The sequence below is a fragment of the Lipophrys pholis genome, assembly GCF_963383615.2.
Source record: "Lipophrys pholis genome assembly, chromosome: 19".
NCBI classification, from domain to species: domain Eukaryota; kingdom Metazoa; phylum Chordata; class Actinopteri; order Blenniiformes; family Blenniidae; genus Lipophrys; species Lipophrys pholis.
Genome location: NC_137647.1, coordinates 24,432,218 through 24,460,157, shown reverse-complemented (window position 1 = coordinate 24,460,157; position 27,940 = coordinate 24,432,218). Strand labels below are relative to the sequence as shown.

At 46.3% G+C, this 27,940-nt stretch overlaps 1 protein-coding gene across 1 annotated transcript; it reads right to left on the bottom strand.

Annotated features, from left to right (window-relative positions):
• Positions 1–486: 486 nt before the first annotated feature.
• Positions 487–27,646, bottom strand: hmgxb4a (HMG box domain containing 4a). The gene is made up of 13 exons (XM_080487617.1): positions 27,576–27,646; positions 19,398–19,469; positions 19,186–19,322; positions 18,644–18,719; positions 17,135–17,716; positions 16,621–16,824; positions 8,112–8,296; positions 7,193–7,274; positions 5,018–5,082; positions 4,774–4,870; positions 2,495–2,658; positions 1,849–1,971; positions 487–1,277 (listed from the first exon to the last, which is right to left on the bottom strand). Exons 2-13 carry the CDS (start codon positions 19,432–19,434, stop codon positions 1,233–1,235), a joined length of 1,797 nt encoding a protein of 598 aa, XP_080343743.1. The 5' UTR covers positions 19,435–19,469; positions 27,576–27,646; the 3' UTR covers positions 487–1,232.
• Positions 27,647–27,940: the final 294 nt, after the last annotated feature.

The following is a 27,940-nucleotide window of genomic DNA, read 5'->3' as shown; positions in this document are numbered from 1 at the left end:
CAGTGGTGAGGACAAATGTTCTCCTGTTGCTCAATATCTCCTCTAGTGGTGAGGACTAATGTTCTCCTGTTGCTCTATAGCTCCTCTAGTGGTGAGGACAAATGTTCTCCTGTTGCTCTATAGCTCCTCTAGTGGTGAGGACAAATGTTCTCCTGTTGCTCTATAGCTCCTCTAGTGGTGAGGACTGATGTTCTCCTGTTGCTCAATATCTCCTCTAGTGGTGAGGACTAATGTTCTCCTGTTGCTCTATAGCTCCTCTAGTGGTGAGGACTGATGTTCTCCTGAGTGACTACCTGGTGACTTAGGAGGTGGAGCAGTAGCAACATTAAGGGGTGAAGCAGGAGCAGCAGGAGGAGGTGAAGCAGGAGGTGAAGCCGCAGGAGGAGGAGGAGCTGTTCCGGAGTATCTTGGTGTGAACACACCCTGAGAGACTAAAGATGGACTGAGGAACTCACATGAACCACTTCATGCTCACAAACAAGACTGGAGGTTCCCAACCTGAGGTCATGTTCACCTTCACATGAATTTTATTATTCTCATTTCATCTGTTCTTCAGTCCACACACTGGACACTCACTCACTAACTAAGTCAGTCAGTCACCTAACTCACTCACTAACTCAGTTAGTCACTCACCAATTAACTCACTCACTAACTCAGTCAGTCACTCACTCACTAACTCAGTTAGTCACTCACCAATTAACTCACTAACTCACTAACTCAGTCACTCACTCACTAACTCAGTTAGTCACTCACCAATTAACTCACTCACTAACTCAGTCAGTCACTCACTAACTCAAGTCACTCACTAACTCAAGTCACTCACTCACTAACTCAGTTAGTCACTCACCAATTAACTCACTCACTCACTCACTCACTCACTCACTCACTCACTCACTCACTCACTCACTCACTCACTCACTCACTCACTCACTCACTCACTCACTCAGTCAGTCAGTCAGTCAGAAGGTCAGTCACTACACACTGTGGACACTAACTCAGTCAGTCAACCAGTCACTCACTCATACAGGAGACTGGTACAGTGACAGTAAAATCAGGTTTGATAAAAGTTCCAAACATTAAAAACACTAAAGAAGTTTTGACGTTTTTAGACGACGAGCTTCGACGGAGGGGGGGGGCAGGTCCTGGCCAAGCTCCAGTCCTGGTCCGGTCACAGCCCTGGTTGGTCCCAGTCCAGGAAATAAGGTCCTGGTCCTGGTGCAGTCCTGGTCTGGTCACAGTCCAGGCATGATATAGGCGATATTGTCCAATGTGTTTGACTGGAAAAGATAAAAAGAGAAGGTGAAGAAGCAGAAAACAAAGAACCAGGACGGTTCGTGGACACAGGTCAGAGAGTGTACCAGGAAGGTTCGAGGTCAGAGAGCGTACCAGGACAGTTCAAGGTCAGAGAGTGTACCAGGAAGGTTCGAGGTCAGAGAGCGTACCAGGACAGTTCAAGGTCAGAGAGTGTACCAGGAAGGTTCGAGGACAGAGAGCGTACCAGGAAAGTTTGAGGTCAGAGAGTGTCCCAGGACAGTTCAAGGTCAGAGAGCGTACCAGAACATTTCAAGGTCAGAGAGCGTACCAGGACAGTTGGAGGTCAGAGAGCGTACCAGCACAGTTCGAGGTCAGAGGGCGTACCAGCACAGTTCGAGGTCAGAGGTCAGAGAGCGTACCAGGACGGGTCGAGGTCAGAGGTCAGAGAGCGTACCAGGACAGTTCGAGGTCAGAGAGCGTACCAGGACAGTTCAAGGTCAGAGAGCGTACCAGGACAGTTCAACGTCAGAGAGCGTACCAGGACAGTTCGAGGTCAGAGAGCGCACCAGCACAGTTCGAGGTCAGAGAGCGTACCAGCACAGTTCGAGGACAGCCGTTCAACTGAGGGATCTGGGCTGTGAGACACGTCAGTGGTCCCAACGCACACAAGATGGAGTCCAGGAGGACCGACAGGCTGCCTGACACTGCCACCATCCCCTGAGACAGAGAGAGAGAGAGAGAGAGAGAGAGAGAGAGAGAGAGAGAGAGAGAGAGAGAGAAAGAGAGAGAGAGAGAGAGAGAGAGAGAGAGAGAGAGAGAGAGAATGTATTAAGGATGATAATGAACAAGTGTAACATCTGAGGACGGTTAATAACCAGCAGGACTGTGTCTGCTCCTGGAGCTAAAGTCTACTTTGACCCTGAACAGCCTCGTAGTAACAACATTCATACTTTCATTCTATAAGAAATATTTCTACATTGTGGACTTTCAGTCAAATTGGGAAACCTCATTGAATTTCTTGGCCAGAAAGAAATATACTTCTGGTATTTGTAGTGCTTTTGAAAGTGAAAAGGTAATTTGGGGTTGGTTAAAGGAGCCTCGTCCACAGAATACTTATTCTGACTGTAATCCAAAAGAATTCACCTCCAGTTGGAGTGAAAAAGTCGAAGGAATCAATGTGGAGCGAAGAGGAAGAAGATAGCAATGGAGGTATTACTCACAGTATCTGAATAGACCTCACCTCCGTTTCCTGGAGCCGGTGACCAATCAGGGACAGGGATTCTCCCAGCAACTGCAGGTGAGCAGCCGCATCGATGGGGTCAACCTCTGGCACCCGGGCCGGCGACAGGGACATGGAGGCCGGCACTCGGGTCGGAGACACAAGTCCCGTCCCGGGTGCTACCACTGAAAGGAAAGACGTCAGGAGTCAGTCCCAGAGGAGGAGGAAAACGAGGAGGAGGAGGAGGAGGAAGAGCAGGACGAGGAGGAAGAGGAGCAGGAGGTGGAGGACCGGGAAGAGGAGGAAGAGGAGGAAGAGGAGGAGCGGGAGGAGGAGGAGCAGGAGGTGGAGGAACGGGAAGAGGAGGAGGAGGAGCAGGAGGTGGAGGACCGGGAAGAGGAGGAAGAGGAGGAGCAGGAGGAGGAGCAGGGGGAGGAGGAAGAGGAGGAGCAGGAGGTGGAGGAACGGGAAGAGGAGGAAGAGGAGGAGCGGGAGGAGGAGGAGCAGGAGGTGGAGGAGCAGGAGGTGGAGGAGCGAGGAGAGGAAGAAGAGCAGGAGGTGGATGAGCGGGAAGAGGAGGAAGAGGAGGAGCCGGAGGAGGACCAGGGGGAGGAGGAAGAGGAGGAGCAGGAGGTGGAGGAACGGGAAGAGGAGGAAGAGGAGGAGCGGGAGGAGGAAGAGGAGGTGGAGGAGCTGGAGGAGGAGGAGCAGGAGGTGATGGAGGGAGGATGATGGAGGGTGGATAGAGGGAGAATGATGGAGGGTGGAGGGACAATGATGGAGGGTGGAAGAAGAATGATGGGAAGGAGGATGACGGAGTGTGTATGATGAAGGGTGGATGGAGAATTATGGAGGGAGGCGGGAGGATGATGGAGGGCGGATGGCGTAGGGAGAATTATGGATGGAGGATGGTGGATGATGGAGGGTGGATAGTGGATGACAGATGATGGAGGGAGGATGGTGGATGATGGATGATGAAGAGAGGATGGTGGATTATAGAGGGAGGATGATGGAGGATGGAGGGTGGATGACAGATGATGGGGAGGATGGTGGATTATAGAGGGAGGATGGTGGATGATGGTGGGAGGATGATGGATGATAGAGGGAGGATGGTGGATGATGGAGGGAGGATGATGGAGGGAGGATGGTGGATGATGGATGGAGGATGATGGAGGGAGGATGATGGATTATGGAGGGAGGATGGTGGATGATGGATGGAGGATTATGGAGGGAGGACGGAGGATGATGGAGGGTGGATGATGGATGATGGGGAGGATGGTGGATGGATGATGGGGAGGATGGTGGATGATGGATGACGGAGGGAGGATGGTGGATGATGGATGACGGAGGGAGGATGGTGGATGATGGATGACGGAGGGAGGATGACGGATGATGGAGGGAGGATGGTGGATGATGGATGACGGAGGGAGGATGACGGATGACGGAGGGAGGATGGTGGATGATGGATGACGGAGGGAGGATGACGAATGATGGAGGGAGGATGATGGATGGTGGATGACGGAGGGAGGATGGTGAATGATGGAGGGAGGATGATGGAGGGAGGAGGGAGGATGATGGAGGGAGGATGATGGATGATGGAGGGAGGATGATGGATGATGGAGGGTGGATGACAGATGATGGGGAGGATGGTGGATGGTGGATTATAGAGGGAGGATGGTGGATGATGGAGGGAGGATGGTGGATGATGGATGGAGGATGATGGAGGGAGGATGATGGATGATGGAGGGAGGATGGTGGATGATGGATGGAGGATTATGGAGGGAGGACGGAGGATGATGGAGGGTGGATGATGGATGATGGGGAGGATGGTGAATGGTGGATGATAGAGGGAGGATGGTGGATGATGGAGGGAGGATGGTGGATGATGGATGACGGAGGGAGGATGATGGAGGGAGGATGACGGATGATGGAGGGAGGATGATGGATGGTGGATGACGGAGGGAGGATGATGGAGGGAGGGAGGATGATGGAGGGAGGATGATGGATGATGGAGGATGATGGAGGGAGGATGGTGGATGATGGAGGGAGGATGATGGAGGGAGGATGACGGATGATGGAGGGAGGATGGTGGATGACGGATGATGATGGAGGGAGGATGATGGAGGGATGATGATGGATGATGGAGGGAGGATGATGGAGGGAGGAAGATGGAGGTGGATGATGGAGGGAGGATGGTAGATGATGGAGGGAGGATGATGGAGGGAGGATGATGGAGGGAGGATGATGGAGGGAGAATGGTAGATGATGGAGGGAGGATGATGGAGGGTGGAGGGGTTCACCTTTGCTTTTACTTTCACTGGTGCTCTTGTGTTTGACGGTGGTGGCTTCTGCTTTGTTCTGTTTGTGCTGCAGGTACTGAGCTTTCTGCCTCCACACCTGCGAAGAGGTCAAAGGTCAACACCTTAAACAGTCCTCCATCTAAGAGGTCAAAGGTCAACACCTCAAACAGTCCTCCATCTAAGAGGTCAAAGGTCAACACCTTAAACAGTCCTCCATCTAAGAGGTCAAAGTTGAACAACTCACCAGCTTGTCTTTCTCTGGCATGGCCTTCCACACCTCTGCCAGCTTCTTACTGAGCTCCCCAAACACTGCACGCACACACACACACACACACACACACACACACACACACACACACACACACACACACACACACACACACACACACACAGAGTTACTGGACCATATGTAACTTACTAAGCACATTTTCAAACGTATCGAGGACAAAAGGGAAAATAATAAACTGGGTTAGCTGCCACGTTATATACCAAAGAGATGCCTCTTGGTATGGCTGCCAGGTAACAGAATGACCCCCTCATGGTATGGCTGCCAGGTAACAGAATGACCCCCTCATGGTATGGCTACCAGGTAACAGAATGACCCCCTCATGGTATGGCTGCCAGGTAACAGAATGACCCCCTCATGGTATGGCTGCCAGGTAACAGAATGACCCCCTCATGGTATGGCTGCCAGGTAACAGAATGACCCCCTCTTGGTATGGCTGACAGGTAACAGAATGACCCCCTCATGGTATGGCTGCCAGGTAACAGACTGACCCCCTCATGGTATGGCTAAGGGCTAAGTGCTCGGCTGCTGATGAAATCCCAAATGGCAGTCTGTGAAAGCCGTACCTCCCAAAAGGTGTGATGAAGGTGGTGAGTGGTGCAGATTTTGGATGCAGCGGTATTTGCCAGAGTCCAGCAGTGGCATCCAGTTTTGTGAAAACTGTTGCTCCAGACAGTTTTGTAAGGTTTCCGTCGACTGCTGGCGGTCTGAGTCTTTCATGGCAGATGTAGTCATTTAAATGCTAACGCACCCATCCTAATTTTTAGAGAATGTGCAGAAAAACCAAGGACCCTATTGTATTTCCTGTGTTTCTTATTACTAACCCTGGCGAGAGAATTAAGGACATGTAAAAAATTTACCCCCAGAGTGCTAAAATGTCTCTCTAGCACCACCTAGAAAAACCAAAACGGCCACCACGGCCCGTAGGAATGTTGTAGAGAGATCAAACCAAAACTCAATTGTTCGTCTTGTTGAGACCTACAAATCACGAGCTGATAGCCTGGACCTAAATTCAACAGGAAGTCTGCAATTTGCCTTTTCAAAGTAAAATTTGCAAATGCTATCTACTCTGAGCACGAATATGGTATCGGCTTATTAGCCATCAAAGTTCCCACCACCGAATTCCACCGAATCCCATCCAATCCCGCCTCCTCAACGCGGATTTGAGCAAACTTCACCCATTAAACCTCAAATGTTGGTGAAATTACATCAAAACGTAGCTACAGGTCTTGTGCTTTTAATGAGGGGTGACAGTTGTCTTTCTTTTAAACTGATCTCGATTCAGAATGAATTGTTCCGGAGGTGTCTGTCTGCTGTGATCTCTGGGGACACCTGGGGACACCTGGGGAGTAACCTGTGTGATTTTCAGGTAGATAACAGGCATTAGCCTAGCATGCTAGTTAGCATGCTAACAAAGTTTGTTCGATTGAGCTGATATTTTGGGGGGGGCGAGGCTTACGGATCACTAGCTAATTAGCTGGGTCCCGCCCACTTTTGACCCCACCCTAGGGTTAGGGTTACAGGACCAGTATCTTGCTTTGCTTTATCTAAATACCCCCACCATCCACACCCACTATAGTAGATCCTTATCTCTGGAAACCAGAAAAAATTGTGTTACGGTTGGGGTTAGGTGGTGGCCTATATGCCACGAGCTCCATTAGAGTTTAGTTGGCTTTCAAAATTAAACCCTCCCACATTTTTCAAAATAAAACTCCTTTACTGTTAAAACCTTCACAGTTTATATTTGTTCAATGTTTAAACCAGAGGCCGTGATTGGGCCGGAGGCCGTGATTGGCCCGACCCTAACGGGCCAGGGGGCGGGACCCCAACCAACGCTGCTTGCAGCTTTAATTCCATTTGACTTTAGTGCAACAACCATTCCTGCACACCATTCTGTGGGCTCATCAATGGAGTAATTACTCCCATTTTCTCCACCCGCTGCAGTTCTTTGATTTTGTCAATCAATGGCAGTGGCACTCGACATGGCAGAGATAGAGCATAGAGCTTGGCTCCGTCCTTTTGCTTGATCTTGTACTCTCCTTGAAGACGGCCTAAAGGCCCCTTCATACTTCCTTTTTGAAGTAACCTGCCCTGTGTCTGCAGGATCAAGAGTACTTGCAGTAAGTCACTCACCCAGGCCGGGCTGCTCTGCGTTGATGTTGACTCTGTACTCCTTACAGAAAACCTGATAGGCCGACGTGTTCTTCTTCTTGGGCTGAAAGACAAACAGTGGTGAGGAGGAGGAGGAGGAGGAGGAGGAGGAACAATGCAGACAAACACAGTGGTGAGGAGGAGGAGGAGGAGGAGGAGGAGGAGGAGGAGGAGGAACAATGCAGACAAACACAGTGGTGAGGAGGAGGAGGAGGAGAGGAGGAGGTAGAGGAGGAAAACTGCAGACAAACAGAGTGGTGAGAGGAGGAGGAGGAACACTGCAGACAAACACAGTGGTGAGGAGAGGAGAAGGAACATTGCAGACAAACACAGTGGTGAGGAGAGGAGAAGGAGGAGGAGGAAGAACACTGCAGACAAACAGTGGGGAGGAGAGGAGGAGGAGGTGGAACACTGCAGACAAACACAGTGGTGAGGAAGAGGAGGAGGAACATTGCAGACAAACAGTGGGGAGGAGAGGAGGAGGAGGAGGAACACTGCAGACAAACAGTGGTGAGGAGAAGAGGAGGAGGAGGAGGAACACTGCAGACAAACACAGTGGTGAGGAAGAGGAGGAGGAACATTGCAGACAAACACAGTGGTGAGGGGAGGAGGAGGAACACTGCAGACAAACAGTGGTGAGGGGAGGAGGAGGAACACTGCAGACAAACAGTGGTGAGGGGAGGAGGAGGAACACTGCAGACAAACAGTGGTGAGGAGGAGGAGGAGGAGGAGGGGGAGGAGGAGGAACACTGCAGACAAACAGTGGTGAGGAGAGGAGGAGGAACACTGCAGACAAACAGTGGTAAGGAGGTGAGGAAGTGAGGAGAAGAGGAGGAGGAACACTGCAGACAAACAGTGGTGAGGAGAAGAGGAGGAGGAGGAGCTCCTGCCCCCTCCCTACCTTGTCCTTTTCCTTGTCCTTGTCGTGTTTGTCCCGGTCCTTCTCCTCCTTCTTCTTCTTCTTCTCTGGAGCGGCGTCGCTGCCTGGCGGCTGTTTTGGGGGGACGGGCGAGCCCAGGGCATACATGGGGCCCACGGCGCTGTGGGTGACGGTGGGGTGGGAGTGGGCGTGGCTCCGCGATGAGTCTGATTGACACAGCAGAGGACGGGTCAGTCAACTCCAGGGAGTCACTCCTCAGCGTTTCACCAAACCATCAAAAATAGACAAGAGTCCTCCTGTTCACGCTTCAAGACAGCTTTTCTACTTCCTGGACAACCACCCACTTCCTGTCTGCTCAAAGCTTTTCTACTTCCTGGACAACCACCCACTTCCTGTCTGCTCAAAGCTTTTCTACTTCCTGGACAACCACCCACTTCCTGTCTGCTCAAAGCTTTTCTACTTCCTGGACAACCACCCACTTCCTGTCAGCTCAGAGTGGGAAACATCTACCGTTTTCCAATTCTTAGAACGCCAGTGTGTACTCGCATACGTAGTAACTACTTGTAGGGCGGCCCTCGGAAGGGCGGAAATGCACATTACGATAACGCATCAAGGTTAACGGAGAATTGGAACACCAGCGTACTGGATGATGTGGTGGCTGTCATGGCTGGATGATGGACCCTGAAGCTGAGGAGGTGGAGGAGGAGGAGAAGGAGGAGGAAAAAGGGAGGAGGAGGAGAGGGAGGAGGAAGGAGGAAAAGGAGGAGGTGGAGAAGGAAGGAGGAGGTGGAGAAGGAGGAAAAGGAGGAGGTGGAGAAGGAAGGAGGGAGGAGAAGGAGGAAACAGGAGGAGGAGAGGGAGGAGGAGGTGGAGAAGGAGGAGGAAGGAGGGAGGAGGAGAAGGGGGGAGAAGGAGGAAACAAGAGGAGGAGGAGGAAGAGGAGGAGGAGGAAGAGGAGAAGGAAGTTGTATAGTAAAATGTACAGTACTGTATATAGTACTGATTATATTCCAGTGTCTAGTAAAATATACAGTACTGAGTATATTAGTGTATAGTACTATGTACAGTACTGTATATAGTACAGTGTTACTATTACTTCTACCTCCTATAAGCCTTTATTTTACTCTTCCTCTCCTTGAAGTTCAGTAACAATAAAAGCAGCTGATCAGAAATGTTCTACTAATACAAACTAGTATTTTACTGTTTTACTGAAGATCCCTGATGTTTATTAAATAATTAACCAGATTTTCACATTCCTGCTGCTTGTTGTCATCCTTCTGGTCATGTCATTAAAATGTAATGGAGTACATATTAATGTCCACTAATCATTTCTCTTTAGAATAAATACATAAATGGCTTATACTGTGTGAGAGTAAATACATAAATACACACATTACCTACACTGTCGAGTAAAGAAAGATATCAAGCAGAAGATAAAGCAAACTTTATTTAATAAACTTCAGCAGAACCTACAACAGTAAAAACACAAGTTAGAAACATTATGTACAAAGAAAAAACACATAGTTTAAAAAAATTCTAAAGTTCTTTCTTTTATTTCCCAGGAACCCCTGCAGTGATACACAGGTCAATAATGTTCCTACCCTGGAACCTTTCTCTCCTGGAGGTGTCGTGACTCCAGCTTCAGGGTTTCCAGGAGCATCGTTATGTTGGTACTGATGCTCCTGCTGGTCATCAGGCATTCTGCTGTACTGCTGATTGATGGTGTCACCTTCTAATTCTTCCTCCTGCTGGTCATCAGGTATTCTGCTGTACTGCTGGTTGATGGTGTCACCTTCTAATTCTTCCTCCTGCTGGTCATCAGGCATTCTGCTGTACTGCTGGTTGATGGTGTCACCTTCTAATTCTTCCTCCTGCTGGTCATCAGGCATTCTGCTGTACTGCTGGTTGATGGTGTCACCTTCTAATTCTTCCTCCTGCTGGTCATCAGGTATTCTGCTGGACTGCTGGTTGATGGTGTCACCTTCTAATTCTTCCTCCTGCAGAGCCACAACACGTTACCTAAACAGAAAACTTTCCCCCTCGATCATAGTGTAGTTATTTATGATGCTAAAGAAGGTTAATTGAGAGTTGGATTTTTTAACGACAGGTATATGTAGGGAAGATTCTACCTTGCTGACATGTTTCAGCTGCATCTGTAGTCTTCCTCAGAGCATCATCTGGCCGGTCACCTGATGAAGACGACATGTCATCACACACCAGATGACCCTCTGAGGAAGACTACAGATGAAGCTGAAACGTGTCAGCAAGATAAAATCTTTCCTGCATCTACCTGTCATTAAAAAAGAGTCTATAATATATGAGGTTTATTGACGTGTACATTGACAACTGGGGATCTGTGCAGGATGCTATTGTCCTGCACAGATCCTCCATGTACCAGCAAGCATTGGTACCAGCTCGTACTGTATCTACCAGGTACTTTCTGCTGGGTGATGGAGGAAGTACTGTACCCATGCCTGCAGCAAGTACATCACTTCCACAGGGAGCGAGACTCACTGTCCAGCTACCTGCTCCTGAAGAATGACCTGCAGGCCTCAGAGAGCAGAACTCCATCTGGACAGGAACCTCTCCTCATGTAGTCATGTTCTCTGCTCATGCTCTCTGCTCATGTTCTCTGCTCATGTTCTCTGCTCATGTTCTCTGCTCATGTTCTCTACTCATGTTCTCTGCTCATGTTCTCTGCTCATGTTCTCTGCTCATGTTCTCTGCTCATGTTCTCTGCTCATGTTCTCTACTCATGTTCTCTACTCATGTTCTCTGCTCATGTTCTCTGCTCATGTTCTCTCATCATGTTCTCTACTCATGTTCTCTGTTAATGTGTGACTATATGGAGATAGATGGATAAAGACAGAGATGTAACCACGTTCTTCATCTTCTGTAACTCTGCTCTCCTCGCTTTGACTAATTTCACCATCTGACTGTAAATGATTGTTTATGACTGTAAAATATAGAACTGAACATTTCTCTGTTTTATTTGATAAACAATGTAAAGTTGCTTTAAAGAAGAAATTGTCTCGGGTGAATTTCAACAATTATGAGGTCTATGAGGAGAACATAGAACAAAAAGAATGACACACTACCAGTTCAGTAAGTTATTAACTCATGTATGAATAAAATATATACATGTAATAATTCAAGCATCAAAAACAATCCTCACTCCTCATCTGGAGGAGTTCCTCTTCTCCACTGGACCAGGCTTCAGGTTCCTCAGGAGTCCTGGATTACAATAGTGCATGGTGTTAGTTTGAATCCACAGCAACCTCCAGTAGAAACAGTAGAACCTCCAGTAGAACCTCCAGTAGAACCTCCAGTAGAACCTTCACCTCTCAGTCAAGTTAAATAGTTTTAAACAGGATCTTTCCCCTCAGCAGCAAATATAAAAGTACACGAACACTGTTAGATTTACACTAGAACATTTAGATCTCATGTTTAACCACAGTACAAAACCACAGCCAGCCTCGTCTCAGTCTGGATCCACAGTCTCTGAAAACCTCAGAACAAATGTTCTAGTCAGCCTGATCTGGAAATATCAACCTCATAATAACATTTTAAACAACGATATTCTGGCCTAAAACACTTTTAAAACTGCACTCTGTTAAACAAGGACGCTAATATTTCAGATTTTTCACTCACCGTTGTGTGTTTCCTCCTCCGGCATCTCTTGCCAAATGCATTATGGGTAAATTGGCTTCCCAAGACTGCACAGGTCAGTGTTGATGAATCCTCGATAAAGTGGGCGGAGCCAGGACACATCCGGGTATTCCATGTGTACTCGGTGAGAAGCGGCCTAAAAATTGGAACAGTACTTGGTCTCCCAATGATGACGTTTCACGAGTACACCAGAACACAAGTATGGACAGTATGGGTACTGGAGAACGGCCATCCTGCTGGTCCAACCAGACTCAACTCTCAACGCTTCATCTTTTTCTTCCTTTATGCTCTTTTTCCTCATGTGGGTTTTTCTTCTCTACATTTTAATCAAATATTAACGCTTTCAACTGAAAATCAAACAAAGATGTTTCGAACTATTTTAAAGTATTTCTGATCATCTGAATGCAGCATTTCAAACTTAATATGTCTTGATGGCACTTCACTGATACTGTGTGTGTGTGTGTGTGTGTGTGTGTGTGTGTGTGTGTGTGTGTGTGTGTGTGTGTGTGTGTGTGTGTGTGTGTGTGTGTGTGTGTGTGTGTGTGTGTGTGTGTGTGCGTGTGTGCGTGTGTGTGTGTGTGTGTGTGTGTGTTGTAAATACAGTTACACTTCACACACATTTTGCAGTGACTCCCCCACTGATATCACAGTTGCATGATTCATGCCCTCTCGCTCCATCCCTGCTATGATTAGTAGCAGTGGATGCTCAGACACATTCTGTTCTCTGACCCCGCTCAAGGCATTACACTATAACGACAACATAAACTGCTTCACATGTACAAGTACATCTAAAACTTTTTTGAATATAATGAAACTGTTCAATATTGTTTGTCACTCATTTCAGAAAGTCAAACCCATATATGATATTGGTACAGCTGCTTCGCTGCAAAATATCAAGGAATCGTGCATTTTGTGGTACAAGCATAAACTTTGGTACACTTATAGCCAAAGGCAGTCATAAAAGATTTGGCTATGGAGTCATCATAACTTTTCAACATGGCACCCATGGCAGCCATTTTTCAATATGGCCATAGCAACAACTGTTTTCTTATGATTGATGGATATATTATGATAATTCAAACTTATTATGCACAATTCCTTTATATTTTGAAGCTAAGCAGCTGTACTATTAATATATAGTACTTGGTAAATGTCTTTTGGATAATTGACCATTTTCATTGAAAATTCAAAATGGCCACCATTTTTTCAGACTGGTTAGATATGGATGATCTCTGTGTCGAATTATAAAAAAATTTTTAATTCAGAATTTGAATTAGAAACTTTAGAATTTCTAAGAAGCTTCCTTCTGTCTCACAAGACACATTAAGTGAGGCCAAATCAAGAGTATACTGCTCTCTTGAGATGCTCTTCTAGGGCAGCCTTGGGTGGAGGGATTGATTACACATTGTTCATCTTTGCAAATAACTTCTTCTTCGCCGTATCTATTTCTGTGCATGTGCTGGTTCGGTCATAAAGTAAGAGAATAAACCTCTCAATTGTGGCCATGACCTCCCGTGGTATGTCATTTGGGGTTGAAGACAGTTTAAACAGGGCATGTGAAAGCTCAGGAAACACGCAGTCTTTTTCCCGTGGTCACAACCCGTTAATGCATTGGTAAACACGGGTAGTGTGCATGCTTTCTCTGGCCCGAGCCCTGCTGCAATTTCATGGGCTGCTCAGTATCGGAAATTCTTTCCAGTTCCAAAAGCCAACCAAAGCTCATCCTCTGGCTGTAGAGTCTGAGCCACTGCCACAGCACCACATCGGTATCAACCGTTTGAATCGCAATTTTATGATGGCCATTCCTTGCTGCATGGGCTACGTGCAATAACATGCGACTATCAGGTTCCTCATGCGTACAAGGAGCAATTAAAGACCTATCTGGGAGTGGTGGCTTGCTAAGGACTTCCATATCACTTGTGATAACAAGCTGTTTATCCTCCTGCACTAACGATCTGAGCAGAGCATTTGAGAGAAAGGCAAACAATTCAGTCTTATTGCTCTCAACTCTAAGAAGATTTTGCCAGATCATTGGAATGGCTACATCACCTCGCACACGTCTCTGAATCCCAGTCCCACGCTTTCCTCTTACAGCAGCTTTCAGAGAGTCAGACAGGTAGCGGTCCCACACCAGATCACCTCTGGACACACTTTCAAATTGAATGGTCAGATAAGGAATGAAGATCACATGGGCATAGTCATTGAAGGTTTTTACTGAACTTGTTTTCAGCATCTGGATGATGGCTGCCTCATCTACAATGGTACAGTAACCTTTGGACTGGCACTGTGAACTTGTTCCAGGCATGGAAGCAGATCACTCTTCACTCCCAGTCGGAGACTTCCCCCCATCAGACAGTGCTGGTGGACATGATTGGTTCTCATGTTGAAAGAACTCATCTAGGTTTCTGGTCTGGCAAGCAATGACTAATCTTGAAAAGAGCAAAGAATGCAAGCATTCATCTGCTCATGGGCCTGGTCAATGGCCATGGAGGAAAACACATTATTGGTCTTCTGGACAGTGAATTTTCCTGCCCTGAGTGCTTGAGCTATGCTCAGGTGTGTCCTTGGCAGTTCAGCCATGTCTCTCAGGTGAACTGAAATCCATCTTGCATAATGGGTATGATTTATTGCATGAAACCATTTGGCGAGTACTGTTAATGAATCACGGTACATGGAGAAAGATCCCTCTTGCAATGACCGCACAAATACTAGCGCAAGCAGCTCAAGCTGAAGAACAGTCGTCCAGTACTGAAATTGTGGGATGGTTTTTGCTCTCTGGGTGCACCAAGCTTCAAACGCTAGAGGAACTTGATCTGTTTGTGTTTGACATAAGCCTGGTGCTGCAGAACATTCAGAGCTGCTGCTGTAATTTGATGGGCTCTCCTGGTGCAAGATACATGGGCTGCTTGGAGGAAGGAGTCAGCTGTCCCTGGAGATGAGCTGTCAACCACTTCCTTGTAACCAGTTTCCCAACATCTTCCGTGCCGCCATCTCAATGTGCAGTCCACCAAACATCCCCACCAGCTTGTCTTCACCATATTTCTCTGGCCACCTGAACTGGATTTGTTCCAGGGCGTATAATGGTTGGTCAAACGTGACCACTGGACTCTGGCCAGGATTCAAGTGTTCCACAGCTTTACTTATGACATCAAGTGAATGCTTGATCATAGCCACAGTGTGAGCACTTTCCTGAAACAGTGGAAGAAGAATAGTGGAACATGTGGCACGAATTCCTGGTGTCATGGAAGGCAGCCCAGTAAATCATTTCCAGTTATTTTGTTTTCGATGACCTCGCTTGCATTATCCAACCACTCTTGCTTGGTATGCTGGCTAAAACCATCTCTACTGAGTGATTGTACCTTCATTTCTGGAGCCTGTGAGACCTTGATATTGCTAACAACAGGGGGGGCCTCAGTGTAGTACTATCACCACAACCAGCACATTAAAAACAGAACATTTGGCATTGTTAAGAGGAGTGCATTTAGCTGGCACTGAACCCCATGCTGAGTTTCACAGCAGTGGTGTTACCCGTGTGCCCTGCCTGTGTTTAAACATACACTCTATTACGTTTCTATTCATCCAATGGTTCAGTTGTTTTCAGATATGAGTTTATTGGATCAACAATTTAATTCTAATAAGATAGTTAATAGCTCTATTTCCTGAAATTATCATTTTGATTTCGGCCATATGGCGCCAATCTTGACATAAACAGTGGTCATAGGACACCAGTGGTCAACAGTTGTGAATAATGATGTCATCAGTTGTGTTGTAGAAGGAGGCTTCTGACCAATTTCCAAGTTTAAAATTTGAATGGCACACTCATGTTCCAAGACAAAATGACTGATTTAACCCTGGGATCACCCATATAGACAGTTACAGAAGAGACGGCTGTCATCTTGACAAATGGTGACCATCTTGATAATTAAATGACATTTTTTTTATTATCCTAAAGATATTTACAAAGTACTCTGTATGGTAAATAAGCCTGAAACATCATATTATATCCATCATTCATAACAAAACAGTTGTTGCTGGCAGCCATTTTGTTGGCAGCCTTTATTTCTTGAAATGTTGATGATTAAGGTTTACAGATAATGAAAACCCAAAATTCAGTGTCTCAGAAAATGAGAATCTTGTGGAAAATTGGAGTTTTGGAAAGTCTTGGTGTCTCACCCTCATCAGCTAATGAAGTCAAAACACATGGAAAGGTTCCTTGAGCCTTTAAATGGTCTCAGTCTGGGTCAGGAGGGGACACAATCATGGGGAAGACTGCTGACTGGACAGATGTCCAGAAGACAGTGATTGACACCGTCCACTAAAGGTCCTTGCTAAAGAAGCTGCTTGTTCACAGAGTGCTGGATCAAGCATGTTCAGAGAAGGTGGAATGGGAGGAAAAGGTTGATGGTTGTCAGTGGAAATGAATGAGACATGAGACTGGATGGTTGGTTGTCAGTGGAAATGAATGAGGGATGAGACTGGATGGTTGGTTGTCAGTGGAAATGAATGAGGGATGAGACTGGATGGTTGGTTGTCAGTGGAAATGAATGAGACATGAGACTGGATGGTTGGTTGTCAGTGGAAATGAATGAGGGATGAGACTGGATGGTTGGTTGTCAGTGGAAATGAATGAGACATGAGACTGGATGGTTGGTTGTCAGTGGAAATGAATGAGACATGAGACTGGATGGTTGGTTGTCAGTGGGAATGAATGAGACATGAGACTGGATGGTTGGTTGTCAGTGGGAATGAATGAGACATGAGACTGGATGGTTGGTTGTCAGTGGAAATGAATGAGGGATGAGACTGGATGGTTGGTTGTCAGTGGAAATGAATGAGACATGAGTTTATGAAGAAAGCTCACCTCCAAACCCTTTGCTGTGCTTCTTATCCTTCCCACTCTTCTCCTTGTCTCGCTCTTTTTCTTTGTCCTTTTTCTTCTTGCTTTTCTTGCTCTTCTTTTTCTTTTTGGACAAATGTGTATATGAGTCGTCGATGACCAGCTCGCCGGCCTCCAGCTCTCCTCCAGAGGAGGAGCTCTCGTCGGCTACGCCCCCTCCATAGTGACCTGCCAGAGACCACCAGAGACTATCAGAGATTAAGAGCAGACCGTCAGGGGTGGGGATGGGTGGGGGGTGTCTTGCAGTTGGGGGAGGAGGGGGGGGGGGGGGGTTCTTTGGTCAGGGGAAGACATCCTGCAGTTGGGGGCCGGGGGGGGGGGGGGGGGGGGTCTTAAGTCTGGGGAAGACATCTTGCAGTCGGGGTGGGAGGGATTTCTGCAGTCGGGGGGGATATTGTGCAGTCGGGGGCGGGGGGGGGGGGCATCGTTCAGTCGGGGGGCGGCTCCTTCTGTCAGAGGAAAGCCATACGGCGCTTACCTTCCACCTCCACCTCTTTGCCCACCACAGGCAGCGGCTCTCGGCTCTGCAGCAGCTTCTTCTTGGGAGACTTGGACGGCAGCGAGCGCTCTCTGTCCTTCTCCTTCTTCACGCCTGATTTGGAGGAATGTGGCGTGAACGGGAAGCTTTCCGCTTCCTCCTTCTCCGGCGACACGATGAGCTTCATCTTCAGCCCGTCGGCCTCGCGGAGCGTCAGCGGCTCCTCTTTGGGAGCGCCGCCGTGGAACAGGGATGACTTGGAGGACGAGTGCTTCTTGGAGGAGGAGGAGGAGGACGAGGAGGATTGGGGTCTGGAGTGAGAGAAGGAGTGGCTGCTTTTGCTCCCGCCGCTGCCCTCCCGTTTGCGGTCCTTGGAGGAGTGCGAGGAGAAGGGGGGGTAGGAGGGCTTCTTGTTCAGGTGGGGGCTGGGCTCTGACCCCGTGGCCAGGGGGGAGGTGATGGCCTGCAGGAGGCCCATGGCGGTGTCTGCTGGGCGGGACGACCACGACGACGAAGGGGGCGGAGATCCGTCTGCACACCTGTGCTTCTTCTTGTGAGCAGGTGGGCCGGAACCATCAGCATCTGAGAGGAAGAACACCTCAGCATTAACACCAGCAGCTGGAGAGGAAGAACACCTCAGCATTAATGTCAGCATCTGAACACCTCATCATTAACATCAGTATCTGGAGAGGAAGAAAACCTCAGCATTAAAATCAGGATCGGGAGAGGAAGAACACCTCAGCATTAATATCAGGATCTGGAGAGGAAGGACATCCAAACATTAACATCAGAATCTGGAGAGGAAGAACACCTCAGCATTAACATCAGCATCTGACCACCTCAGCATTAACATCAGTATCTGGAGAGGAAGGACATCCAAACATTAACATCAGGATCGGGAGAGGAAAAACATCTCAGCATTAACATCAGGATCTAGAGAGGAAAAACATCTCAGCATTAACAGCAGGATCTAGAGAGGAAACACATCTCAGCATTAACATCAGGATCTGACCACCTCAGCATTAACATCAGTATCTGGAGAGGAAGGACATCCAAACATTAACATCAGGATCGGGAGAGGAAGAACACCTCAACATTAACATCAGGATCTAGAGAGGAAAAACATCTCAGCATGAACAGCAGGATCTAGAGAGGAAACACATCTCAGCATTAACATCAGCATCTGACCACCTCAGCATTAACATCAGTATCTGGAGAGGAAGGACATCCAAACATAAACATCAGGATCTAGAGAGGAAAAACATCTCAGCATTAACAGCAGGATCTAGAGAGGAAAAACATCTCAGCATTAACAGCAGGATCTAGAGAGGAAAAACATCTCAGCATTAACAGCAGGATCTGGAGAGGAAGAACACCTCAGCAATGACATCACATTCAGTCTGTGTTTTTACTGAGTTCACAGCTTCTGGAAGAACTTGGTAACCTCATGCTAAGCTAACACAGACAGAAGCCATGTTCCTCTGGTTTCCACGGCAACAAGAACCTCACCTCTGTAATAGTAGTCATCACTGTGCTTCTTCTTCTTTTTGTGTGAGTCTCCTCCCAACAGGAACAGCTCCTGTTCCTGAACGGACACAGTGTTTACTGACTCAGACAGTGGAAGTGTTCACTGACTCAGACAGTGGAAGTGTTCACTGACTCAGACAGTGGAAGAGTTCACTGACTCAGACAGTGGAAGTGTTGAGTGACTCAGACAGTGAATGTGCTCACTGACTCAGACAGTGGAAGTGTTCACTGACTCAGACAGTGGAAGTGTTCACTGACTCAGACAGTGGAAGAGTTGAGTGACTCAAGACAGTGGAAGTGTTGAGTGACTCAAGACAGTGGAAGAGTTGAGTTACTCAGACAGTGGAAGTGTTCACTGACTCAGACAGTGGAAGTGTTGAATGACTCAGACAGTGGAAGAGTTGAGCGACAGACAGTGGAAGTGTTCACTGACTCAGACAGTGGAAGTGTTGAATGACTCAAGACAGTGGAAGTGTTGAGTGACTCAGACAGTGGAAATGTTCACTGACTCAGTGTCCACTGACCTTGGGTCGTTTCTTGGAGGACTTTCGGACCTGAGCAGCGATCTCCTCCTCCTCCCTGAGCAGGTCCTTGTAGGACCGCCTCTTCTCTCTCTGACTCCGCCCAGCCACCAGGCCGCGGTCACCCTCCATTACCAGGTCTGAACACAGCAGGAGAACATGAGCGATGCAGTGGAGAGGGGGTCACTTTACAATGTTCTAAAAGGTGTAGTTACCCATTCCTCCTTTACCCTTGATCTCCTCAAAGGCCATGCCGGCTTTTTATCCTCAGTTTGGACAGAAAACAGCTGAGGAAACAAGAAGGAACCGTGAGAGTGAAAACCGCTCTTCAACCTCAGAGGTTTGACTAACTCTGACCCTCTATCTCTAACCCTCTATATCTAACCCTCAATCTCTATTTCTAACCCTCTATATCTATTTCTAACCCTCTTTCTGGCCCTCGGTCTCTATTTCTAACCCTCTATTTCTAACTCTGACCCTCTATCTCTAACCCCCTATTTCTATCTGTAACCCTCTATCTCTGGTCCTCTATATCTAACTCTGGCCCTCTATATCTATTTCTAACCTTCTATCTCTGACCTTCTATTTCTAACCCTCTATTTCCAACTCTGACCCTCTATCTCTATCTGTAACCCCTATCTCTGGCCCTGTATTTCTAACCCCCTATTTCTATCTGTAACCCTCTATCTCTGGTCCTCTATATCTAACTCTGGCCCTCTATATCTATCTGTAACCCCTATCTCTGGCCCTGTATTTCTAACCCCCTATCTCTATCTGTAACCCCTATCTCTGGCCCTGTATTTCTAACCCTCTATTTCTTAATCTGACCCCCTATCTCTGACTCTCTATCTCTAACCCCCCATCTCTGGCCCGGTATTTCTAACCCTCTATTTCTTACTCTGACCCTCTAAATCTGACCCTCTATCTCTATCTGTAACCCCTATCTCTCGCCCTCCATTTCTAACTCTAGCTTTCTACCTCTGATCCTCTATAGTTGAGATTTAGAATTAGGTAAGGTAACCTTAACACTCAGCTTAACTTTTGTTTGTGGAAATAAAGGTTTTAAATTAAAGCGCTTTCCAACTTGGACATGATTTCCCCAGAAAGAAAACCAATTCCCTGGCCGGTGTGCAGTAAGTTGACATTAACTGTGTTTAAAAGTTAAACTGTGTTTGGGCCTTCCTCAGGACGAGCACACTAACAAGTCTCTGCTTGGGCTCTTCCTCTTTCCAGGTTCCAGGGTGGAATGAGCTCTGCTTCGAGCTCCCTCCCTTATATACCGACAGGAGGCACAGTCTTCTTCTAGTCTCTTTGCCGTTGTTCTGATTCAACTCTTTGTTATACCCTTATTTGTGTTGTTGTCTTCCCTGTTTTGTTGACCCTTTAATCCACTGTTTTTATTGTTAATCTTGTGGTGTATTAAATAATATGAAGTTTAGGGTTGGGGTCCGGGGTTAAGGAAACGGTGAGTGCGCGGCCCGTCCCGTTGGGGGTCCCTCTCCCATAATTAAGCCACCGTGGTGGTCCAAATCTGGTAAGTATATTCTTTTTTTATTGTATCCATGTTTAGTTTTGTTGTTGTATCCTTGTTTTTGGTTTTGTTTTTTGAAAACCTTTGTCTTCTCAAAAAAAAAAAATCTCAGATTTGAGCTTCAGCATGCCTGTGTCGACGTTTGGGCCTTCATCAGGAGAGCTGTCTCCCCCGGCAGGTTCCATGTTGGCTCTGCTCTCAGCTTTCACTCCTTTTATATGCCAGGGGGCGGAGCCAATGAAACTCCTCTGTATACCTTTCTCTTGCTGTTTTGTGCTTGTATTTTGGTTCCCCGGTTTTAACTGTTTGTTTTCTTTGTATTAAAAGAATATACCCAATTTGTTGTGTCTTTTCCTTGTATATAAATCATTTTGGAGATTGTAATTTTCTTATTGTCCAGTTTTGGATTTTTAGTGAAGTTTTAATTTCCGTAGTTCCATATTTAAATTTTAATTAGGTTTTTAATTTCCGTAGTTTCATATTTGGATTTTTATTGAAGTTTTAATTTCCGTTGGTCCACTTTTGGATTTTTAAATAGGTTTTAATTTGCATAGGGTTCAAATTAGAATTTAGGATTGGGGTTAAGGTCAGGTTTAGGGTTGGGTTAGGTTTAGGTTGGGGTTACGTTTAACCTAAGATACAGAGATACTTTTCATCAGCCCCATGACGCCTGTTGTCTCGAGTTTGCAACATACTGCTTGCATTCAAATTGCAGCCGAGATGTCGTGCACATCCCACCATCGCTGATGTGTGCATGTTCGATACGTACCCAGGAATCTTTAACGATCACTAGTTTCTCGATGGACGGGTCGGAATGGGACCTACATGTGATTTATTCATCCTAACCTCTAACCCCCGCCCTAACTCATAACCCTACACCTCAACAAGGTCAATAAATTGCTTTCATGTAATCCAAGAGTAAGGGTCCAATCCAGCTGGAAGAAAGTACACAGACTGTTCACAATCACGTTCTCATTGGTGTTATACTGTAAATAATAATAAACTAATTTGTGGCATCAATGTCTAACTCGAGCCCTAACACGAGCCCTAACCCGAGCCCTAACTCGAGCCCTAACTCGAGCCCTAACCCGAGCCCTAAACTATGTTCTATGGACATAATACCAATCTTAACATAATTTAGCATCAGCTTGAAATCAAAAACACAAATGATTTGTTATATACAATTGCAAATACAGGGGTCTATCTTAACGTCAGTCCGCCAGTCCGAGACGAGTACATAGTTCTATGGACTACTACACATTTCCGATGGCCAGTCCGTGGGACCAGTGCAAAATTAGACATTTCCGCTCCAACCTGCAGAGATTCCTGATCCATGATCCTGGTCCGCTTCATGGTGCTGAAATGATCCACAGTGTTTCCCTGCTGCTGCTCTGCTCGCTGGCTGCAAACTGTGGACTGGATTTCCTGAAGGGAGGCGGGTCTCAATGAGACCAGGAGGAATGAGTCAGCAAATCCAGTCCACAGTTTGCAGCCAGCGAGCAGGCTAGGGAAGTAGCACTGTGCTATCCAACTTTTCATGGCAACATGTTGCTGATTGGAGGGATTTTACACTCAAAACACCACAAAGCAACACAGCAACGTGGGTGTTAGCAAAGCTGTAGTCCAGCAGGGCGGCGCTCTGCAGCCAGACCTCAGCGTTTTCAAACTCCAGCTCTTGGAGGAGAACAGCTCTGACATCAGAACAATGAGCAGCAGCTCCTCCAGGCTGTCAGCAGGCGATTCACACCTCCGTGAAGCTGCGTCCTACTCCACGCTAAACTCCCTGAAAATAGTCCCAATGGTTGGAGCTGCGTTAGAGCTGGAAACATTGTGTTGCTGCTGCCTTGCTCAAGAGTTTTCCCAGGGATTAATAAAGTGATAGAACTAGTTTATTATGAGATGATGACGTCACGCAGACCCCCACATTGTCCACATGGAACAAAAATACTTTGTACTGCTTCCTTTTCTGTCCTGATACTAACCTCAAGTTGTCTTTTGAGAGAATACATGTATACATTAGTACATTTCATACTTTACTGTAGAGAGGAGTTTATTACAGCCTCATATAAAGTCAACAATAATGATAATAATAATATTAAAGCAAACAGAGCTCTGCTATCAGAACAGTATCAGCAGATATCAAATTCAGGTATCAGGATCAGAAGTGAAAAAAGGTGGGTGGGTGTTTTATTGGTGTACTCTCGGCACTGAATAATACCAGTTAATGTATGATACTACAATGTATTTTTTGTCTAAAAAAAGAATTGAATTCTTCCTTTTAAATCATTAATGCAGTACTTGTATATGATACGGACAGTTGTTTTCATCTATTCTAAGGTAATTGAAATGACTGTGTTAATGTGTAAATAAATTAAATATGAAAAGAAACTGATCGGCTAAATGTCTAAATGTTTCAGTACTATGTCAGAACCTGCATGGATACTCTCATGGAAAGAGGTTAAACTGTAAAAATAATTTGACTCCAATTAAAAATGACTTGACAAACATAATAGGATTTTACAAATATACCTCCAGAAACAATTACAGAAACATATTACAAGGGATTTAATGGTCGAATTGATACATTACCCAAGCTTATAAATTTCCATTAAACCTAAGGGCAAGTAAAAAGTTGTCAAAATCCTCAATGTCAAGCCCTGGAAACATTGAATGATGAATATATTGTAGTGAACAGGCATTACAGGCAGCGGGTACCTAAATTCTGAGTTTAGTTTTTCTAGTTTTTTGCCAGGTACCATGAGAGAAGAAAACTCTAAGATGATGTCCCTGCAACACAGAATGGAGCATTTAAAAAAAAAAAAAGAAGTTATTTCTATGATCATGATTTTAAGATAACATGAAACTGTTTTTGTTGAACAAAATATATTTCACTGGGTGCAGGACTAGTGCAACCCATGGCTCACTAGTCCTCTCGACTGGTGGGAAAAAAAATTAAGATCTATTCCTGAAATATATTCAGGCGTCAATGGGTTAAGTCCTGTCGGTTCTATTGTTTCCAGTCGAGGGATCCACCTCCTCTCTACCGCCCAAACTCTGCACATTGTGCTGGCCATGGAGTTTAAAATGTGCATACTACACACTGGTTTCATTTCCACTGTTCATTTTACAGATATGTTGTTTAATCCTCAGGTATATTGCGTTTCTGGGCTCCCCCACCTATAGCTTCTTGACTTGCATAAACTGCATTAATAGAGGTGGGCTGCCGGCTCTGCCAGGGTTACGGCAGACTGGAGCGGCGGGGTTCAAAATGTGAGGGAGACCAATAAAACTCATTTCTAGGGTTTGCATGCAACTAGGGTTGTTTGGTGTACCGGTACTGTATTGGTATCGTGGTACTGACGCCTTTAAAACGATACTATACTGGGCCAGGCTGGTACCGGTATCTTTTTTTCATCCATCCACCCATTTTCTCCCTCTTATCCGTTTCTGGGTGTCAGTCTGAGCACCGTCACCCAGATCACATTGCACCATTAAGAACCTTCCTGCAGGTGGTGAGGCCACAGGAAGGTGGAGAGCCCACAGGAAGGTGGTGAGGCCACAGGAAGGTGGAGAGCCCACAGGAAGGTGGAGAGCCCACAGGAAGGTGGCGCCCGGCGTGGGACATGAACCCTCTACCTTGAGATTGAGAGTCTCATGCTGTAATATCTTTCTTTTTTTTTCTACGTGGCCATGGAGCATCACTGCACCTCGGTGAAAGACCGGCATTGCAATAAACCAGTTAACAAAACAACCAGTGAGCAAAGCGGCGTTTGTAAACAACAACCTCCGTTGTTGTTTACGGCTGATTAAATATTTAAATATTGCTGGCAAATCAAGAGTGACGATGGCTGCGTTGTCGCTCCTCCTCACAGACCCATTCCTCGGTGCTATAATGTTGTATAAAGTTTATATAGCGCATTTCCGCTGACACCCAAAGCACTTTATAAGGCTCATCACATTCACACCATTGGAGGCTGCTGCTGTGCAAGGTGGTGTCACTCCAATGGGGGCAGTATTGGGTTCAGTGTCTTGCCCAAGGACACTTCGGCATGTAGGCAGGCAGAGATGGGAATCGAACCTGCAACTTTCCGATTAGGAGACGACTGCTCTACCAACCGAGCTATGCCGCCAGTACCTGCTAGGTACCTCAATGGAGGGTCAGCGGGAGATCGTAGATGGTGGTTGCAGTTTCTTTTGGTACCATACACAACTTTTTTAGTCGGACCAAGAGAAAACCCATTCCACCCTCCAGGCACAGAAAAGCCGTTGTTCCACCGCAGTACGTGCCGGAGCGGGAGGTTACGGTACAGCAAAGTGCGTCCAGGACCAACTCACTGCGCGGTCCACCACAGAAAGGACAGTAAAAATGTAGGCGGGGTTGAGAACGACTCGGAGACGTCTAGTGAAGAACATGGAAGCTGCTGGAGGACGTCCCAGTTGGTCTCTGGGACTCGGGTTAAACTTTGTCTTTGTGAACAGCAGCGTCCAGCTCCTCCTGTATCTCCTCCTGTTCCTGAGGAGGAGCTCCTGCTGACTCTCCTCCTCCTCGTTTAAAGATGCCATGTTGTCTTGCACGCTGTCATTTCAATAAACCAGTAAACAAATCCACCAGTGAGCAAAGCGCTGTATGTAAACAACAACAGGATGTTTACCAGGATGAAATATTGAAATATTGTGGGCCAGTAGAGTAACGATCCTCTCGACCAATCAGCAGACGGCTGCGTTGTTCCTCCTCCTCACAGACCCGTTCCTCGCTGCTAGGAACCTCAACGGAGGACTGCCGTCAAGTGAGCCGGCGTTTGCTGAAGCAGCGTCAACTGAGCCCGCACTTGTTTCTTGCTGCGCTTTTTGTAGCGTCTTTATGGTAAAGCACAAGCAAGCGTACGGCTGCAATGCTGAAAGGGAACCCTTCAAAATAAAAGCACTGGATGGATGGATGGATGGACGGATGGACGGATGGATGGATGGATGGATCAGTGAAAATAAACCCTTCAACCCTTGTTTTTATAAGTGAATTCCTTATAGGTTTACTCCTAATTTCACTTCAGTACAATAGTAGACATGCCGATTTGTTACTACAAGCAATATGAAAGGGAATCAAAGTAGAAATTTGGAGTAAATTGCTGTTAAACGTGGATCTGACCATCGAAAGTAATGGTCTCACCTGTTTTCAATTAGCCATAAAAATCAATTCTTTCGAGGTTTACACCCAGTTTTACTACAGTACAATACTAGACATGCTCATTTATTACTACAAGCAATATGAAAGGAAATCACAGTAGAAATTTGGAGTAAATTACTGTTAAGCATTGGATCTGATGATCGAAAGTAATGGTCTCTTGCCTGTTTTCAATTGGCCAAAAAAATGAATTGCTTATAGGTTTACTCCTAATTACACTTCAGTACCATACTAGACATGCTCCTTTATTACTACAAGCAATATGAAAGGAAATTACTGTAGACGTTTGTTGTTCAGTGTTGACTCTTCAATTTGTGCTTGGCATGGTCTACTGCAATGCAAAGTTCTCTTTCAAGTGCACTACACTAATGCTAGACTTGAGAGTGAACCACAGCACACAACAAGACGGTTGTAGCTGTGGTGTGTTTGTGATGCAGGTAAATGTCCTTAAACTAATAAATGAAAATCTCAGTGAACCGACATGCCCCTTCCTTTTTTTTCTACAGGTTTTCCCATTTCTTCCCTGAGCCGCTTCATATTTTTTCTGGAGCTGTTGATGTGGATGCGTTGTGGCACAGCGGGGAAGTTTTCTACCATGGTTTTGGCCATCTACCATGTGCAATGAAAAATATCATAAAAGCATTTAAATCTATAACTTTGAACATACCATGTTGTTGATACCCCCAAGTTTTTACCTGAAGGAAAAAAAATAAAATGTCTACAGTGATTTCCTTTCATATTGCTTGTAGTAACAAATGAGCATGTCTAGTATTGTACTGTAGTGAAATAAAGAGTAAACCTATAAGGAATAAAGTTTTATGGCCAATTGAATACAGGTGAGAGACCACTACTTTCGATCATCAGATCAAAGTTTAACAGCAATTTACTCCAAATGTCGACAGTAATTTCCTTTCATATTGCTTGTAGTAATAAATCGGCATGTCTACTATTGTACTGAAGTGAAATTAGGAGTAAACCTATAAGGAATTCACTTATAAAAACAAGGGTTGAAGGGTTTATTTTCACTGATCCATCCATCCATCCATCCATCTCTTCTGTCTCTATGTCCGTCTATCGCTGCTTTCTGTGCTTTTATTTTGAAGGGTTCCCTTTCAGCATTGCGGCCGCACGCTCGCTTGTGCTTTACCGTAAAGGCGCTTTTAAAAGAGCAGCAAGAAACAAGTGCGGGCTCAGTTGACGCTGCTTCAGCGAACGCCGGCTCACTTGGCGGCAGTAACGAAGGGGGAGCGGAACATCGTAGCCGGCGGTCGCGGGTTCTTTCTGTACCTTCCACAACTTTTTAGTAGGACCGCAACAAACCCCGCGACGCTCCGACAGAAGGTGCGGTGGAACCGCGGCCAAAGAGGAAGCTGCTCCACAAGCAGCCTCGGCTTAAGTCACATTAAAACTATAATGCTGAATCAAACCTGCAGAACAAGTTGACAATCCTAACAAACTGTTTCCAGCCTCCTCTCCGGATGACACGCCAACACCCGCCTCCATCCCGCCTCCCCGCGGCTCAGGAAAGCTCGAGGCTCTCAGTAAGTGCGAGGCCGCGGCCGTCTACAGGGTCGCGGAGGGATGCTCGGTTCTACTCATGGCGGCGGCTCCACTGGATAGTATTCATGCATGGTGTGGGAACAGTGGAAGAACAGGAAGAGTGTGTTAATAAAAGAATTGTACCTTTCTAGGATCACCAATTACGCGGGTGCAGCAGCCATCTTTGTTATGGACGAGAGAACGGTGGAAGGGGAGGAGCTTCAGGGAAGCAGCCAATCAGCGGAGTGGATAGTGGTTATGCAGAATAGGAATACAAAATACAACCTTGGTTAAAAAGAAAAAAAAAGTTAGATGTTTTACTTTTTATTTATTTTTTATTTATTGATAATCCCAGTTTACATCAAGCATCAATATGCACAATATCTATTTTTAATATATGAAATAAAGAAACAAAGTTTTAAATGACTTTGACTCAGAGACCAGGGGACCCTCTCAGAATCTTGAGAGACTGACAAAAAAGGTAAGCAGACATAAAAAAGTGGTTATGG

What these genes read in the sequence shown, in the direction of transcription:
- hmgxb4a (XM_080487617.1), bottom strand. Translation starts at nt 19,434, where the DNA reads ATGGCCTTTGAGGAGATCAAGGGTAAAGGAGGAATGG. An exon ending in TGATGACTACTATTACAGAG is followed by an intron (nt 17,717 to 18,643) that starts GTGAGGTTCTTG and finishes TCTTCCTCTCAG; the next exon opens with ATGCTGATGGTTCCGGCCCA. An exon ending in GCACAGCAAAGGGTTTGGAG is followed by an intron (nt 8,297 to 16,620) that starts GTGAGCTTTCTT and finishes TGTGTCAATCAG; the next exon opens with ACTCATCGCGGAGCCACGCC.